Source organism: Rutilus rutilus, assembly GCF_951802725.1.
Source record: "Rutilus rutilus genome assembly, chromosome: 1".
NCBI lineage: Eukaryota > Metazoa > Chordata > Actinopteri > Cypriniformes > Leuciscidae > Rutilus > Rutilus rutilus.
In genome coordinates, this window is record NC_140209.1 from 51,586,569 (window position 1) to 51,600,023 (window position 13,455).

Here is a 13,455-nt window from a genome sequence, read left to right on the forward strand (position 1 = left end):
AAAAAGTTGGAGAGTATTTTTTTTTTTGTTTAGAAAGTCTTCGATTCTTACTTTAATTGAGTTAATGTAAAAATGTTGTCATGACTTATTTTTTACAGTGTTAGGGTAAGATTCACTAAAACACAGAACATACAGTAATTTATAAAGCACCACTTAAATGTTTTTTTTTGTTTTTTTATAAAAAAAAAAAAAAACGCTGTCCACAGATTTACTGATGACACTGATTTAGGCTACTCATCATGACTGGCCTGGTCTGGTAAGTAAACTCATCAAAATGTTATTAATAGGTTTCGCTATAGACCCTTTGTCACGGTTTATATATTCACTGTCTCCTCTCTCGTTGTCTTGTTGAGTGTGTGTGTGTGTGTGTGTGTGTGTGTATGGGCGGAGCCCTATTTAGGCACCCTCCCTATTTAGTCTCTCTGTTGTCACCTTGTCTTTGTCAGAGCGTTGTTGAATGTTCCGTGTGTTCCTGCCTGTCGTCAGAGCCTGTGTGTTCGTCATCGTCCTGCACTTCTGTCACCCGCGCTACATACCTCCATGGTTTCCGGATTGAGTTCATCACTATCATCACCGTCATTCTCCATCGGAAATCCGGGCTGTCCTCAGCATCCTTGTGCTGCCAAGTGCTATTCATCCCTGGACATTATCTTTCACCACTCTCACCGTCTCTGACCTGCTCACCTTAATAAAGATATCTTTGAACTTGCGATTGAATCATCTTCGTCATTTCATTACACCCTTTTACTGGGTCTGATACCTAAAAAATTATTGTCTGGTGAAATAGAAAGAAGGCTTTCATTAAATATTACATTTACATTATATAAATTCAGTGCAGGGTAGTAACTGATTACATGATCTGGATTACGTAATCAGATTACAAAACTAGTACTTCTAATTAGATTATATTACTTTTTAAAATGCTCATAATCAGATTACAGTTACTTTTTATGGATTACATTATTACATATTATTCACATAATGGCGGTAAATTATTTTGATGTATGCGGTAGCTGTGTACAATGCGACCGAGCTCGAGTCCCAGCTTCACAAGCCAACATCCAAAAAACAAAAAAAAGGTTTAATTTTTCCTTTCTAAGAGATCCTTTTGGGTGTCATACCATTTGACTACATTCAAAGAATATAGAATGCCCATGTAAATGTCATGTAAACACATTTGTGATGCTTCTAAACAAGGGGACAAAAGCACCTCTCATTACACAGGGATTCCTCAGGGTTCAGTTCTTGGACCCTTGCTCTTCTCCATTTACACCACGTCACTGGGACACATCATACAGGCACATGGTTTCTCCTACCACTGCTATGCTGATGACACACAGCTCTCCCTCTCATTTCAACTAGATGATCCCACAGTAGCTGCACGGATCTCAAGCTGTCTGGCGGACATCTCGACATGGATGAAGGAACATCACCTGCAGCTCAACCTGGCAAAGACTGAGATTCTCATCCTCCCTGCCAATCCGTCTCTACAACACGACTTCACTATCCAGCTAGATTCATCATCAATCACCCCATCAAGGTCGGTCAGAAATCTTGGAGTAATATTTGATGACCAGCTGACCTTCACAGATCACATTTCACAGACAGCCTGATCATGCAGGTTTGCATTGCACAACATCAGGAAGATCAGGCCTTTCCTAACTGAGCATGCAACACAACTTCTCGTCCAGGCCCTGGTCATCTCTAGGCTTGACTACTGCAATGCTCTTCTGTCTGGACTTCCATCATGTGCAACTAAACCTCTACAAATGATTCAGAATGCTGCAGCTCGTCTTGTCTTCAACGAGCCCAAAAGAGCCCACGTCACTCCTCTGTTCATCTCTCTGCACTGGCTACCACTCGCTGCTTCAAGTTCAAGGCACTGACGCTTGCTTACAGATCTATCACAGGCTCAGCTCCCTCCTACTTTCACTCACTCCTACGAGTCTACATCCCTACCTGAAGCCTACGATCGGTCAACGAGCGACGTCTCGTGGTTCCATCACAGAGAGCCACAAAATCACTTTCCAGAACATTCTCATTCACAGTTCCATGCTGGTGGAATGCTCTCCCCACCCTCATCCGGAAAGCAGAATCCCTGACAACATTCAAAAGACAGCTGAAAACCCATCTCTTCCGTGAGCACTTAACCTCATAAAAAAATATAAATAAAACCTTTCCTTTTTCTTTAAATCCTCGCTTGTCGCGCTTATGCTACTCTGAGCAATGCCTGAACTTCGTATTTTGAGCACTTCCTGCGTTGTTTTTGTCTCTTCACGATGACTCGCTTAATTTAGTCCTAATTTGTAAGTCGCTTTGGACAAAAGCGTCTGCTAATGACTAAATGTAAATGTACACCATGAATGAGATGAATAATTATGCAAGTTACTAAACACTGCTGATATATAGTTAGTTGTGAAACACAATATCTTCATATTCAGTGACCTTCACTAATTATGGATCTAAACAAAAGTCTGGACAAAAAATTTTCAAACCTGGAAAACTTTGTGTAATGCATTGCTGTTTTCATGTCTACTGTTGTTTGTTCATGTAATAGAGGAATTCCCAAACTTTTTTTTTTTTTTTTTTGTCAGACAAATTTAGCCCAAAATATTTACTTGGAGACCCCTGCGATTTTAAGTACATTTTTCGATAATTTAACAACACATTTGCATGTTCAGTTCTCTGGTTCCGGATTATGGCCACAATGACATGCAACAAATGAAATATTAATATTTTTAGTGTTCAATCTTCAATGTTACATTTTTATTTTGATTGTTTTCATTTTCAAATACTTGACTCATTTTAATTTTATTAACTCCAGTTTGGGAAACCCTGGCACAATGTAATACTTGCAATGCATTTCATGTTGTTGTTGATAAGAAAGAATGGAAAATAAAAAAGAGACTGACCGCCCATCCTCTTCAGTCATACACGCCCCCTTCCCCGACCCTTACGTGCTTCTCCTCCACTTCCAGAATCCCAGCCTGGAATCATCTCGTCCCGTGCAGCAGTCAGAGTGGAGTAACGCTACCCCGCAGCTGAGGAGTTTGAGCTAAATATCAAGGTAATGCTAGCAGCTAGTTGCTGTTAATGATGAGTAGTATTTGAATTTGTGTTTTGTTGAAAAGGGTAGACCGTTTTGTTTTGTATTGTATTGTATATATAAGTATTGTATATTTTCCTAAAACAAACAGTTTAATGTGCAAGTTTCTGTTCTGTTTGTTAGTGGTCGTTCACACAGAACTTATTTTGTCATTCCTCAGCGCTGCCGTCGTTCTTCCATGTGCACGTGCATGAGCTAGACGTCGTCTCGCGTATTTTGCAGCGTCTCGCTCATGTGTTGTGAAATCGCGTTGCTCAAGTTAAAGTAGTTGTTCTACTTTCAAAAATAACGCGCGAGAGAACTTCCAAGTTAGTGTGACCGCACATTTCACTGCCCTGTTTCCGACTTTAAATGTACCTGCAAAAAGCCAGATCAGAGGCTTTGGTTACCACCAGAGGAATCGTCTAGTAATTATTTTACCCAACAGAGGAGGCAAGCAGTCCAAACTAATTACCTGGTTCGTCATCAACAAATAATTTAAAGGGATAGTTAACCAAAAAATTAGTATTACTGTTGTTATCTGTTATTAATTGTGTATTGTTTTAAGCATTAATAAATAAATAAAAGTTCACCCAAAAATGAAAATCATAATTCACTCATAATTTAACTAATTACATAACTGTCATAATTTACTTAATTTACTATTTTTTTATAATGAATATACTTTTTTTTTCGTCTTCTTTTTACGGCAACCTCTGGCGTTTTTTCCGCATTTAATCCTTAAGTACTTATTTCCTATTCAGTAAATCTCAAACTACTGGAAAAGTCATGTAAATGTCTTGATTATAAAGAGTGGGATCCCTGAAGAATATTCAGCTTTTAAAACTTCTGCAGTCCTGTGATTTATTTTATTTTATTTGTAATTATAATTATTTTAGGTTGCCTACTTATATTACTCTGTGAAAACCTTTTAGGCCAGGTCAATGTATTTTCTATGTTTTACTGGTAAATTTGGCTTTTCCTTTAATTATGCCCAAAGATAAATATTTATGACTGAATGTTTTTGATGAAAGACATCTGTACATATCTCTCATAAAACATTAAATGTGCCTGTGTTTGCCTAAACTGTATAAAGGCATCCAAATTATTGTATTTAGATATTATCAAAGTTGCATTTTGATGACACAAAGAGCTAAATATGACATAACATTTGCCTCCCTTAGACCTGAAGAAGATGAATGTTGGATCAGTTACGATGCAGACTAAGCCAGAATGTGAAGTGAAGGAAAACTGCTCGGAAACAGGTGTTAGTAAATACGAGAGAAGAAAGAGAATGAAAAGATGCTCAAACATCTTTGCTCAAAACACAGATGTTTTTCAAGAGGTCAGAGATAAGAAACAGCTGGTTGTTCGTTGTGGACGTATGGCAGGTTCTCTTCACAGAATAAAGTATGACACTGGTAAGTTTTGGGGAGATTTATTTTTTACATTGTGTGATAAAATTAAATTGCATGTTTAGTTTTTAAAGTCAAATTGATGTTTAAACAAACTTTTATCTGTTAAAAGTGAGTAATACACAATATTTTTTACATATGTACCTGAATGCTAGTCTACTGTGATTCAAATGTTTTAACAAACCTACATGTATTATTTCGGTAGCACTTTATTTTACAGTCCTGTTCCACATGTACGTTCCATGTGCACCCATTCATATGTTCTGTATCATGTTTCTCTGTCTTATTAAGGAGAGAAGTGTATTTCATGTAAAGGGAAGTGGTATAGTCCCAGTCAGTTTGAGGCGATTGGAGGGAAGGGGAGTCACAAGAAGTGGAAGTTTAGCATCTATTACAGGCCATCAAAAGGCTTCCAACAAGTGCAACTACTGAAACTCATAAAGGTATGTATGGAAGTATGCAGTCTGGATGTTTGGCTGGCATAGGCGTAATTTACGGGTGGGACATGTCCCCACCACTTTATGCCAGGGTCAGTATTGTCCCCGCCACTTTTTTGAATCATCTCACTACATGGATATACCTAATGCAAAGGAAACATATCCAGTTGACGTTCATATGTGTTAAATAAGAGGCCGTCTGGCGCTGGAATGTGTTTGTTTTTGAAATCATGCTGAGTGTTCGTTGGCAGTAGGCTTGTTCGACTTGAACCAGCGCTGCACAGACCGATCGGTGAATGACATCAAAGTACCGCGAGAGCGAATAGAAAGTAGACGGCTCCTATATGCTTTTGAATTGCTCTCGCGGTACTTTGATGTCATAAACCGATCGGTCTGTGCAGCGCCGGTTCAAGTCGAACAAGCCTAGTGTTATCATGCAGTCAGTGAAGAGGCGGTCCGATATGCTAATTGCTATGCTAATGCTAATGCTAATTGTAGATCTATGTATTTATTCACTAACGTGAAGAATCCCGGGACTAACAGTATATTGCATTATACGTAGTAGATGTAAAAATGAAACTATCACATTAAACATGAGTTCTCAATGTACTATTGAAATTGATTTCTGGACATTTATAATGTTTTTTTTTTCTTACAATTGTTATTGTACATGTCTGAAATAGCATCCCCTGTCCCACCTACTTTTAAAACAAAGTTACGCCACTGATGGATTTTATGAATTTGTTAAATTTTATGAACAAATTTGAACCTCATTTTACTGGTCGTCATCTGCTTTAAATGAACTCTTCTGTTTTTCTTAGAGCGGGGTTCTTCCAGAGTTCGGACACCTGAGGCAGTCCTTTAGACAGGTATAATATATATTATATACTGTAACAAAACAAAAGTCTATTGGCCATTAAACAAACCATATTCATATTATTTTTGTAGTTCAAACTGACAACATTACAGATTTGCCTTATAGATTTCATCACAAAAATGATGACCCATTGAGGTATTGCATGCTTTATTATCACTACCATTTAATTTGACCATAGGGGACGCAGAAAGACAAAAGGCGTGCAAACTCTGTGCAAAATTTGACGAGGAGAAATGAATTGATAAACGCCTTAAAAGGTTTTCCAGAGTCCTGGAAAAGATTGTTTACCAAGACTGTTTCAATACCTGTGTGTGGAATTGAAAAGAACACACTGCAGAGGGAAACAATCCAGCCGGGTGAGTTTGAATAAGTATCTGTACATTTCTTGTCTTTTTACCACCCACTGCTATTTATAGTAGCAAAATATATGGGAGAGCATTGCTATAATGTGTGACTATATCAGTCAAGTCAAGTCAAGTCATTTACATTTATATAGCGCTTTTAACAATGTAGATTGTCTCAAAGCAGCTTTACAGAGATAAATGTATAATTTAACGTAAGATTGTTTTGGCTTTATAGCGGTTCTTTAATAAAGTTATTTTCCAGCTAAAGTTAGTTTTGATTGATTCACTTCCGTCGCAACGATCATTTGTTTTTAAATTAGGGCCGCCAAGACGACACCATTCTCTCTACACAGACTTTAAACGCGAACCTGTGAGAAACGCTGATGGCGTTCAGATGCGCATTAAGAACGGGTTCTATAGTTATGTGCGTTTGAATATATGTGTGCAGGTTTGGAATTCCCTGCAAACCAAGCCTAAACAAATTACTGGTGTTTCCTTATAGTTTTGATTCAGAATTTTATTTTATCAATTCGGGGTAGATACGCAAATTGAGTTTTCCCGACGACGCGTTATCTGTAGAGTGGGAAAGGGATCCTCCATATGGAGAGACTAGTTGGCACTTCAGCACTGCGTTGACATCGGGTCCAGGCGAAGGTCCTTCATCAGATCTGGAAACGGCCTGGATCCGGCAGGCTGCGGGAAAACCTTGGGATAAACAAAGACACTAAAATTAGCGTAGATGCCATTCTTCTCATGATGTAACAAGTACATCAGGATTTATGGGAAGTGTTCCCGGTTCCAGCTGACCTAATCTATGCAGCCTAATATTGAATTATAGAAGTCTATAATGTATTATGTGAACGCTATGTCAAAGAGATGTGTCTTTAATCTAGATTTGAACTGACAGAGTGTGTCTGCTTCCCGGACAATGGTAGGAAGGCTGTTCCAAAGTTTTGGTGCTAAATAGGAAAAGGATCTACCGCCAGCAGTCGATTTAGATATTCTAGGTATTATCAACTGGCCGGAATTTTGAGATCGCAATAGACGTGAAGGAGTATAATGCGTTAAGAGCTCGCTCAAGTACTGCGGAGCTAAACCATTTAGTGCTTTGTAAGTAATCAGCAATATTTTAAAATTGATGCGATGTTTAATAGGGAGCCAATGCAGTTTTGACAGAACCGGGCTAATATGGTCATACTTCCTGGTTCTGGTAAGAACTCGAGCTGCTGCGTTTTGAACTAGCTGTAGTTTGTTTATTAAGCGTGCAGGGCAACCACCCAGTAGAGCATTACAATAATCTAGCCTTGAAGTCATGAACGCATGGACTAATTGTTCCGCATTTGTCAATGAGAGCATATGGCGTAATTTAGATATATTTTTAAGATGGAAAAATGCGGTTTTACAGATACTAGACACGTGACTTTCAAATGAAAGATTGGTATCAAAGAGCACACCCAGGTTCCTAACCGACGACGAAGACTTAACAGAGCAGCCATCAAGTGTTAGACAGTATTCTAGGTTATTACGTGAGGAAGTTTTTTGTCCAATAATTAGAAACTCTGTTTTTTCAGAATTTAGAAGTAGGAAATTACGAGTCATCCAATTTTTTATATCAGCTATGCATTCTGTTAATTTAGTGAATTGGTAAGTTTCGTTAGGTTTTGAAGAAATATAGAGCTGAGTATCGTCGGCATAACAGTGGAAGCTAATTCCATGTTTCCTAATGATATCTCCTAATGGTAGCATGTACAGAGTGAACAGCAGCGGTCCTAGTACTGAGCCCTGTGGTACGCCATACTGAACTTGTGATTGATAAGACATCTCTTCATTTACTGCTACAAACTGATAACGGTCAGATAAGTATGATTTAAACCATGCTAGTGCAATTCCACTAATGCCAACATAGTTTTCTAGTCTATTTAAAAGAATGTTGTGGTCAATGGTGTCAAACGCAGCACTAAGATCGAGTAACACTAATAGAGAGACACAACCACGATCGGATGATAAGAGCAAATCATTTGTTACTCTAACGAGAGCAGTCTCAGTACTATGGTATGGTCTAAATCCGGACTGAAAATCCTCGCAGATATCATTTCTTTCTAGAAAGGAACATAGTTGTGAAGATACTGCCTTTTCTAATATCTTTGACAGAAAAGGTAGATTCGAGATCGGCCTGTAATTGACTAATTCTGAAGGATCAAGTTGCATTTTTTTAACAAGCGGTTTAATCATAGCCAGCTTAAAGTTTTTTGGTACGTATCCTAGAGACAAAGATGAATTAATGATATTAAGAAGAGGATCTATGACCTCTGGAAGCATCTCTTTCATTAGCTTAGTCGGTATAGGGTCTAGCATACATGTTGTAGATTTAGATGATTTAACGAGTTTAGTAAATTCTTCCTCTCCTATAGCAATGAATGAATCAAATTTTTCCTCAGGGAGACTACAATGCACTGCCTGATGCGATACTGTAGTAGACGGTTGCATAGTTATAATTTTATCCCTGATATTATCAGTCTTATAAGTGAAGAAGTTCATAAAGTCATTACTGCTGTGCTGCTTGGAAACTTCTGGGCTTGAAGCTTTCTTTTTCGTTAGTTTAGCCACTGTTTCAAATAAATACCTAGGATTATGTTTATTTTCTTCTAATAGGTTTGAAAAATAAGCAGATCTAGCAGCTTTTAAAGCCTCTCTGTAAGCAACCGAGCTCTCTTTCCATGAAATGCGAAATACCTCTAATTTTGTTTTCTTCCAGTTGCGCTCCATTTTTCTGGCTGCTCTCTTAAGGGCCCGAGTGTGCTCGTTGTACCACGGCGTTGGACTATTTTCTTTAATCTTCTTTAAGCGCAAAGGAGCAACTGTGTCTAAAGTGCTGGAAAAGAGAGAGTTAAAAGTTTCTGTTGCAATATCAAGTTTTTCTAAGCTATCCGGGATGCTAAAATGATGAAACTGATCAGGAAGATTATTAATAAAGCAATCTTTAGTAGCAGAAGTGATAGGTCTAACATATTTGTAACACGGAGTCGGCTTTGCAGCCTTGGCTAAATGTAATTTACACGAGACTAGATAATGATCTGAGATGTCATCGCTCTGCTGCAGAATTTCAACAGCATCAACATCTATTCCATGTGATAATATTAGATCTAGAGTATGATTGTATATATATATATATATATATATATATATATCAGATTAGGTGTCGGGTCAGAATTCATTTTTTAGGTGGAACCAGACTTGTGTGCGGCCGTTACCGGAAGCCATTGATTCTAGTGTATAAAGTTATATGGATATTTTTCTTAGAAAAACGCATCGCTTCACTTCAGAAAGCCTTTATTAACCCCCTGGAGCCGAATGGATTACTAAAAAAAAAAAAAAAAAAAACTCAGACATATATATATATACACTCACCTAAAGGATTATTAGGAACACCATACTAATACTGTGTTTGACCCCCTTTCGCCTTCAGAACTGCCTTAATTCTACGTGGCATTGATTCAACAAGGTGCTGAAAGCATTCTTTAGAAATGTTGGCCCATATTGATAGGATAGCATCTTGCAGTTGATGGAGATTTGTGGGATGCACATCCAGGGCACGAAGCTCCCGTTCCACCACATCCCAAAGATGCTCTATTAGGTTGAGATCTGGTGACTGTGGGGGCCATTTTAGTACAGTGAACTCATTGTCATGTTCAAGAAACCAATTTGAAATGATTCGAGCTTTGTGACATGGTGCATTATCCTGCTGGAAGTAGCCATCAGAGGATGGGTACATGGTGGTCATAAAGGGATGGACATGGTCAGAAACAATGCTCAGGTAGGCCGTGGCATTTAAACGATGCCCAATTGGCACTAAGGGGCCTAAAGTGTGCCAAGAAAACATCCCCCACAACATTACACCACCACCACCAGCCTGCACAGTGGTAACAAGGCATGATGGATCAATGTTCTCATTTTGTTTACGCCAAATTCTGACTCTACCATCTGAATGTCTCACAGAAATCGAGACTCATCAGACCAGGCAACATTTTTCCAGTCTTCAACTGTCCAATTTTGGTGAGCTCGTGCAAATTGTAGCCTCTTTTTCCTATTTGTAGTGGAGATGAGTGGTACCCGGTGGGGTCTTCTGCTGTTGTAGCCCATCCGCCTCAAGGTTGTGCGTGTTGTGGCTTCACAAATGCTTTGCTGCATACCTCGGTTGTAACGAGTGGTTATTTCAGTCAAAGTTGCTCTTCTATCAGCTTGAATCAGTCGGCCCATTCTCCTCTGACCTCTAGCATCAACAAGGCATTTTCGCCCACAGGACTGCCGCATACTGGATGTTTTTCCCTTTTCAGACCATTCTTCTTAAACCCTAGAAATGGTTGTGCGTGAAAATCCCAGTAACTGAGCAGATTGTGAAATACTCAGACCGGCCCGTCTGGCACCAACAACCATGCCACGCTCAAAATTGCTTAAACCACCTTTCTTTCCCATTCTGACATTCAGTTTGGAGTTCAGGAGATTGTCTTGACCAGGACCACACCCCTAAATGCATTGAAGCAACTGCCATGCGATTGGTTGATTAGATAATTGCATTAATGAGAAATTGAACAGGTGTTCCTAATAATCCTTTAGGTGAGTGTATACACACACACACACACACACACACACATATATATATACTTAACTATTTTTAATGTTTTTGAAAGAAATTTCTTCTGCTCATCAAGCCTGCAAATTTTTTTTTATATTGTGATAAATTACAATTTTAAATAATTGTTTTTCAATTTATTATACTTATATAAATTATCATTTATTTCTGTGATGCAAAGCTGAATTTTCAGGATCATTACTCCAGTCTATCACATGATCCTTTAGAAATCATTCTAATAAAATGATTCATTTTCCAGCAGGATTTGCACCTGCCCACACTGCCAAAAGAACCAAAACCTGGTTCAATGACCATGGTATTACTGTGTAATTACTGTGTGATTTCATGTAATATTCTAATTTTCTGGGATTTTGATTTTGTGGGTTTCATAAGCTGTAAGCCATAATCATCAAAATGATAACAAATAAAGGCTTGAAATATCTTACTTTGCATGTAATGAGTCTATATAATATATTAGTTTCACCTGTTAAGTTGAATTCTTGAAATAAATCAACTTTTTGATGATATTCTAATTTTATGACCAGCACCTGTATATAGTGTATAGGGTTTTTTGGGTTTTTTTTTTTTTTACGTGATCATCTGCATTAACTGACCCTAAAATAATTATGGCTTTTGCTTGTTTTCTACCACAAACAGAAAATCCTTCAGATGAATCCAAATCTGTTGCTGAAAGAGTCAAAATGGTGAGGTGTGCATTTACTGATAAATTGAAAAACAACATTATTGTATTATTGTATAGGAATTATATATTATATTATATTATATTATATTATATTATATTATATTATATTATATTATATTATATTATATTATATTATATTATAATAAATGAGTTTAGCATATACATGATGATGATGATGATGATGTGTCATCTAAAATATTATTAGGAGATATTTATTAATAATGTTGTTGAAGGGAAATCATAAAAGCTGAAAACTCTGCTTTAAAGCCTATAGTTGAATCAATAACTATAATAAATATTTTAATTATTCTGCAAAATAACAATAAAAGAAGCAACAATATGGCACTGGGGGAAATCAGCTCAAATTCTGTGGTAGTCATTTATATCCCAAATAACTAACTTTAACTTTATCCTTCACCTTCACCTTCTCCCTCAGTTACTGAAATGCACCCAGCTATTGTGCCCACATATCCTCTATTAACAAACAGACATAAAGCATTAATTAAATCTTATTCTTTCTTTTTCATAACAGAACAGGAGAGAATCTGTGATGTCAGCTGAAACCGTCTGTAAAAAGACCACAGAACCAGTCGGATCTACTGCCAGTGATAAGGGTTAGTGAGCTCTGCAAATTTCCTTCTATATATTTCTCTCATTATGAACTTTCTGATTTTTAAAAATTCCCAATTGTTCTTAGACTATGAAGGTCTGAGACTTTGGTTACTTTCACATCTCTTGCTTCTGCTTCTCATTAGAGTAAGCATATTTAAATATTGCCAGTGTCTATTACTGCATTTTAGAGTACTACAATTGCAGTTTTTTTTTTTTTCGTTTGATGTATATTCAAATTTCAGACTTTGTTTAACCTATTTGTGTGTGCTTTAAACTCATCCTCATGATTTATCTCAATCAGATCCTTTAAGTCATATCTGTTGAATGATATAAGAACTATTGATGAATATATTTTTTGCCAGTTTGTTAAGCTTTTAAAATTTGATCAAATGTAGCGCAGTGTTGACTTCTGCTGGTATTAAAGAGCAGGGTCACTGATAATTAATTGTGTTTGTATTGTTACATGAATCATACTACATTGAAATGTTTTTAATGCACACTCTTTGTCCTTCCCCAAACCAAGATTCACCTGATTCACATCCTGTTGATGCTTCAGAACCGGGAGTCTCTCCTGTCGTAGAGGAGGCCGTCCAGACCACAGATGACCCAGGACAGCTCAGCGCCAGCGCTTCCCCTGTTGAATGGCAGAACCCTGTTGCTTCTGAAGAGACTCAGCAAACAAGGCAGCTGCAATTATATGAACTTCTGGAAAAACAGTTTAACACCATCAACAACACCTTGCAATCAATTGATTTGTCTTTAAAGAAGCTGGTGGAAAAGCAGTCACATGACACACTGCCACAATACATCAGTATAACACCTGCTGTTATAGAAGATCCTCAGATTCACTCCTTAGTCAAGCAGGAGTAAGTCACCGATGTTGTAAGGACTTGATTGGGATCGGGATGGAAATGATGGGCTAAGGTTTGAGATTAAACAAAAGCAGGCCAGTACTGATGATGTAGAACTGTGGTCTGAGAGGCTGTGATTAGATATGTATACATCTTCCCTAGGTAACTAATACACCCATTTCTTTTTAATGCGCAAGGGCCAAGAAAATAAACATCTCTTTTGATAATCATTTACTGTTTTTGTCACATTACAACACGAAAACGAAAACATCATAGTTTCTTTTCTGCCAATGCTTGAGGCAAATACAGTCATAGTCTCTGAATGTTTATCTACTATTCTGTCTATTCTTCTCTCTGTTTCTGGCCTGTAAACCTTCAGACTTTTTCAAAGCTTTTCTAAGCCAACTTTAAAATTTTGTCTTGACAACCATTGCTTTTCTAGTTAATATTTATTTATTTTTCATTTCATTTTTAATTCTACTAAAATTTGAATGAATTCAT

General features: G+C 37.5%; 1 protein-coding gene across 1 annotated transcript; it reads left to right on the forward strand.

Moving 5' to 3' along the window:
* The first annotated feature begins 2,924 nt into the window (after nucleotides 1-2,924).
* LOC311283061 (uncharacterized protein) lies at nucleotides 2,925-13,383 on the forward strand. Its single transcript, XM_084397229.1, has 8 exons — nucleotides 2,925-3,067; nucleotides 4,270-4,506; nucleotides 4,792-4,943; nucleotides 5,759-5,806; nucleotides 5,993-6,170; nucleotides 11,446-11,492; nucleotides 12,024-12,105; nucleotides 12,627-13,383. The coding sequence occupies exons 2-8, from the start codon at nucleotides 4,281-4,283 to the stop codon at nucleotides 12,971-12,973; spliced, it is 1,080 nt and encodes a 359-aa protein (XP_084253355.1). The 5' UTR covers nucleotides 2,925-3,067; nucleotides 4,270-4,280; the 3' UTR covers nucleotides 12,974-13,383.
* The last annotated feature ends 72 nt before the right edge of the window (nucleotides 13,384-13,455 follow it).

Coding starts and splice junctions, on each gene's coding strand:
- LOC311283061 (XM_084397229.1), top strand. CDS start 4,281: ATGAATGTTGGATCAGTTACGATGCAGACTAAGCCAGAATGTGAAGTG. Junction 6,171..11,445: donor GAGGGAAACAATCCAGCCGG/GTGAGTTTGAAT, acceptor TACCACAAACAG/AAAATCCTTCAGATGAATCC. Junction 12,106..12,626: donor ATCTACTGCCAGTGATAAGG/GTTAGTGAGCTC, acceptor CCCCAAACCAAG/ATTCACCTGATTCACATCCT.